Source organism: Quercus lobata, chromosome 10, assembly GCF_001633185.2.
Source record: "Quercus lobata isolate SW786 chromosome 10, ValleyOak3.0 Primary Assembly, whole genome shotgun sequence".
NCBI classification, from domain to species: Eukaryota; Viridiplantae; Streptophyta; class Magnoliopsida; order Fagales; family Fagaceae; genus Quercus; species Quercus lobata.
Window position 1 is genome coordinate 54,738,226 of NC_044913.1, and position 5,977 is coordinate 54,744,202.

General features: G+C 32.1%; 1 protein-coding gene across 1 annotated transcript; it reads left to right on the top strand.

Annotated features, from left to right (window-relative positions):
• The first annotated feature begins 344 nt into the window (after positions 1-344).
• On the top strand, positions 345-2,765 carry LOC115964996 (disease resistance protein SUMM2-like). Its single transcript, XM_031084210.1, has one exon. It carries the CDS (start codon positions 345-347, stop codon positions 2,763-2,765), a length of 2,421 nt encoding a protein of 806 aa, XP_030940070.1.
• The last annotated feature ends 3,212 nt before the right edge of the window (positions 2,766-5,977 follow it).

Below are 5,977 nucleotides of genomic sequence, written 5' to 3' on the forward strand. Positions count from 1 at the left end.
TTCCGATTTTTTTCCCCTTTCGAACGTTTTAATATCAGAACTTTTTAGTTATTTTTTTTCAATATCTAAATTTGGCTTATTCATCAAATTGTAACTCAAAAAATTAGGAGCAATTCACCCAATAGTATAGTTTCATAATCAATTTAAAATTTTATAAAATTATTTTAGTCTATTATAAATAGGTAAGTTCCCGTGCATTGCACGGGTTTCCGACTAGTTTGTACAAATTTTCAACTCTCGGAAGTCATAATTTTAATAGCAAGTGGGGGCTTCATTTCACGAATTTTTTATTTTATTATTATAATGAGACCACTCTTATATTCCTTTTATAAAACTTATGCAGGATGTTGGAGCAAACAGGAGCAATTGGGAATATCGTGCCAGTGGCAGCACAATATGGGCACGGAATGGTAAGTTATTTGAAGAGTAAATGTGATTATGTGAGAAATCTCAGCAAAAATTTTGACAAACTTAAAACGGAAGAAAAACGACTTTGTGATATAGAGAAAGATGTAATAAATGAGAAAGAGAGAAACCCAACAATGGAAATGACAAGTCAATGCTCCGGATGGCTTACTGAAGTGCAAAAGATGAAAGATAAAATTCAAGATCTGAGGAATAGATATGATAATACTAGCAGACGTTTATGCGGATTCTATCCATTTCGTTCTTTGTTAAAACTTGGCAAAGATATAGTTACAATGACGGGTGAGATAATACTTCTACGAGAAGAAGAGAAGAAATTTACTAAAATGGAACCAAGGCCATCCGTCTCAGTCATAAAGAAGCATCCAATGAAGATAAATGATATGCCATCTCTTGATGAACACGTAGAAAGACTAATAATGTGTCTAAAAAATGATAAATTGAAGACAATTGGCGTATTTGGACTACCAGGAATGGGAAAAACAACGGTAATGGAACACCTGAATGACAGAGTTGGTGAGCTATTTGAAATTGTCTTCTATGTTACTCTACCAGTACCAGAGATGGAGATCGTGGAAGGGATACAAAAGAAAATTGTAGAGCAGTTAAATCTACAAGTGCAAGGTCACCTTAGCAGTTCTATCATGGCAGACATAATATCCATAGCACTAGCTAACAAGAAGCATCTGTTACTTCTTGACCAAGTTTCCTCGAAAATTAATTTGAAAAAAGTTGGCATTCACGTCGACAAACATATTCATGGACGAGTGGTTTTTGCATGTAGAGACAGAAGTTTTTGTGAGTTTACGGATGAAGAAATCGAAATTAAGGGATTATCGGAGGTTGATGCCAAAAAATTGTTTCGAGAAATAGTGGGAGATATAATAGATCAACGTAAGTGTAAGATAATTGGAAAGAAATTACTCGACTTCTGCAGCGGGGTGCCACATTTTATTAAGTTAATAGCAGTTAGGTTTAGAAATGTGGAAGATCATGGTACATGGAAATCTTTATTGAACAGAATGCGGACACCAAGCAAGAAAATATTGGAAGAAATGGAAGAGTTTTACAAAGCTGTTGAACTTATATATGACAGTCTATCTAAAGATCGGCAGCCTTGCCTATTGCATTCGGCAATTTTCCCTCCTGACTCTGAACTTTACCAGGAGTACCTGATTGAGTGCTGGATAGGAGAACGATTGATTGCTAAAAACGCTAAAAAGCTTAGACCTGCCCGAGACGAAGGACATGAAATAGTGACTGAATTTGAAAGTAAATATTTGGTGGAAAGGTGCAGGAAAGCGGGGCACTTTAAGATGCCCCAATTTCTCCAACAAATATATCTTAAGCTCGCATACAACAGAGAAAATAATTCGAAATTTTTGGTAGCCAAAGGTGAAATAGAAGAACAGCAATGGGAAGATGTGAAAAGGGTCTCATTGATCCGCCAGATGTCATTTACTCTACCTGATACGCCTGCTTGTAGCGAAATCTCAACATTGTTTCTCCAGAAAAATCCAAGCTTGACTAATATTCCAGATTTGTTCTTTAAATACATGCGTGAACTTTGTGTTTTGGATTTGTATGATACGAGAATCACATCACTGCCACCATCTATTTCTAGTTTGATAAACCTAAGGGTATTATACCTAAACAATTGTGTTCAATTGGTGGAGCTACCTTCCCAGTTTGGAAAACTGAAGAGTCTTGAAATCCTTGATCTCCGAGGCACTGGAATTCTCAGCTTGCCTACAGTGCTTGCACAAATGACTGGCTTGAAGTGCTTGAGAGTTTCATTTAAGGAGCAGAATTTTGGTTATGCCAACCACATCAATGGCCAACGAACAGAGATGATTCCTTCTAGAGTAATTGAAAACCTTTCTTCATTACAAGAGTTGAGCATCGACGTTGACTTCAAAAACCAAATTTGGAACCAGATTGTGGATAGAGTTGCTACAGAAGTTGCTACCCTAAAGGAATTGACAAGTCTCTGTTTCTACTTTCCAACACTAGTTTGCTTCCAAACTTTCATTCAGAACTGCATGTTAAGAAGGCGGGGAGGTAATTGCCTTAAATCATTTAGAATCCAAGTTGGAAATCACAAGACAGAAAATTTTCTTCAATTTGATTTTTTTGGATACAAAGATGAACGGCATTTAAGAATTTCTGGAGGAGAAGTGATTTCTGTTGAACTTTCAAAGCTATTCAATCTAGTTACTACTTTGGAATTATTTGGCCATGATAGTGAGAACCTATCAATATTTAGCGCTGAAGAGTTGAATTTGGTGGAAGTTTGTACAATTAAAGAATGCAATGAAATGAAAAGCATGGTACCATAACAACTGGTGTCACATTCAAACTCTTGCTAAATCTACACCTAATCAACCTCCCAAAACTGGTGAGTATCTGCAAAGGCTCAATTGACCCCTCAAGCCTCAATAGACTCAAGACCTTGACAGTGAAAAGCTGTCCAAATCTAAATAGCCTTTTCCCAGAAAAAATGATCCAGCCACTCTGTCACTTGCAAGATTTGAAAGTTGAGGATTCTTCTGAGCTTAAAAAGTTAATTGTAGTTGGAAGGACAGTTCAAGCGTTCTCCAAATTGGAGAATATGGAACTCAGCAACCTACCAAAACTGGTGAGTATCTGCAAAGGCTTAATTGACTCAACAAGCCTCAATAGTCTCACGACTCTGACACTGAAAAGCTGTCCAAAACTAAATTGCCTTTTCCCAGAATATATGATCCAGCCACTCTGTAACTTGCAAGATTTGAAAGCTGAGGATTGTTCCGAGCTTAAAGAGGTAATTGAAGTTGGAAGCGTAGTTCAAACTGGTGCCTTTTCCAAATTGAAGAACATGGAACTCGTCAACCTACCAGAATTGTTCAGATTATGCGAGGATAACTCGTTCGAATGGCTGTCTTTTGAGATTATGAAGATCATGACGTGTCCCAAGCTAAAGGAATTACCAATCAGTAAGGAAAATGCACTGAGTTTGATCAAGATTGAGTGCACTAGACAGTGGTGGAGCGATCTGAATGACTCTGTTAAGGATCGTCTAGAAGGCCTTCACAGCTTTACTTGAACCCACAGGCAGAGACTGAGGACATCTCTCTTAGTTTAAAAATTAGTTGGTTTGGTTAATTACTAATTGTTGATTTTAGATATGTGCATTGTTGGTGTTTTTATTTTATTTTTTTATTTTAATGCCATAGTGACGTGGAATTTGAATTTGTATGCCTCCAATTGAAAATATCAAAATGTAAGTTAATATGACTTTTTAGTGGAATTTGTGGTGTATCTTTATTGTGTGTGCGTGTTTTTTGTTTTGTTTTGTCTAAATTGTAAACTACACTCCTAAAGTTTCGGGATGTTTAAATTTTATATCTTGAAATTTTAGAATTTAGATTTTATCCCCCTAAAATTCTATCTTACTATAGTAAGTTGTCACGAATAATGTTGTAATGTTTTATGTAAATTTTTCTTTTGGAAAATGTTATACATATATTATAGCATATTTGTTATAAAACTTTGTGGTAATGAGTTCATCATAGAAAGTAACAATTATAAATTTCACACACATATCTATTATAATTATTTTGTTCAAATAATGAGCAATAATTAAAATAACTTTTGATTAATATTGTATAATAAAAATAAATAAAAGCATATTAATTCATTCTATATTACTGATTTTTATTATGTGCTGTAATAAAAAGTTTCATTACGAAATATTTTTGTTTGTTTTTTATTTGTTTCTTCAATGCTTTGTTATTGCGATATGGTGACGCTTGTAAAGCTTGTTGAGGGGTATATTATCATTATCTGTTTTTTCATCTGCAATGTTTGAAGTTTAGTCCCTCCATATTTGTTCAATTTTTGAGCTTTCATCACTTTTTTTCCTTTTGTTGCATCATTTGTGTTAATCACTAATGAATTGGCACTAGGAGATTCTTGATTGGATCTTACAAAGTTTGGACTTTATCACTAATATTTTTAGTAGGTATTTGCATTCATCTTAAATTTTAATGATGTGACAATTTTTTTGTAAATATTTTTTATTTTTTTTGTTAATTTTGGAATAGTGCAGCAAAAAGAATTAATATAGCATATTGGATCCTGTATATATATTTTTTCTTTTATACTTTTTTTGTCATTTGAAGGTGCTTTGAAAATCTTAGTAACTATGTAATTTTCAAAACCATCCTTTAGATTGAATTCATTCAATAGGAAAATCTTTTTTTTTTTTTTTTTTTTTTTCCAAATCATGTAGGATTCCTTCTCCAATATCAATAGTGTTACAATAATTTAAAGAAGTTATAGCTTAATTTGTTTTTCAACAAGATCTCTTGTAGATTTATTTAGGATTTTCTTGGCATCTCGATCAAATATCACAAAAGTTGTTTTGTCAGTTGCATCAAAAACTCCAATTTGAATCTTATATTTGAAGTAGTTTGCAATTATATATATATATATATATATATTTATATAGTTATAGTGAGATGAATATATTATAAATATTTGGAGAGTATGTAGTTAATTTGAGTGCCTCTAACCTTGGGATATGAAGATTTGTTTTTGTTTCACATTTTGCATACCAAAATGATCCTACTTATGTTTTGGCATTCCTTTCACAAAGCACACATGAAATATAATACCAACCCATTGTTACATCAATGTTACTTATTGTTGCAATACCTTATAGCAGTTGGCATCTTCCTACCAATTTGAAATTAATATGTATTTTTTTTTTAAGTAAATAACATGATGTATTATTATATTTTTATGTAAATGATGAATAAAATTTGAAATGATTAACAAACCTATTTCGTAGGATCTCATTCAATGCATTTTATCTTTACTATTGTCTTCATATTCTTTAAAGATAAATCCTCCTATGAAAATATTTTTGCATGCATTTTTGGTATTTCTTGTATAGGATCATGTTTTTTTATCATTCCTATCATTTAATTTTTTTTAGGGAAAATATCAAGTAAATGGCATTTTGTGAGATAGTATATGCTATTTATTAGACCTTTTGTTATTATAAATTTTAGAAATATGCATTTGTTAGTTATTTCATCAATCTCAGGGATCTCAAGATTTATATATATATTTGAAATGTTGCATTGGTCGATGACAAAGAGAATTTGTATGCATAAATTGCATAGAACACTATTAATAGACAAAAGCGTATTGAATTAAAATTGAGGAAAAATGAATATATGATTTCATGAGAAATTTTTTAGAAGTATCATCTATATGTGGGGAGGAGGAAGAGAGTTTTGGCTTTAATTTACATATGGGAATGGTCAGACTTGGGTTATAATATGTAAGATAATAACTGAGCTCAAGTTTTTCATAAGGTTTGTCTATTTTTAAAAGGTAATCTATTTTGTAGATAATAAATTTTAGTCTAATTATCAAGAGTAGCCCATATTTTATACAATAATAAAAAGAAGTTACTATGATCTATTGAGTAACAATTAAAAAAAAAAAAAAAAAACTTAATAAAAAGAGGTAAAATTACTAAATATATATATAAGCTAAA

Excerpts from the sequence above, each read along its gene's own strand:
- LOC115964996 (XM_031084210.1), top strand. The coding sequence starts at position 345 with ATGTTGGAGCAAACAGGAGCAATTGGGAATATCGTGCCAGTGGCAGCA.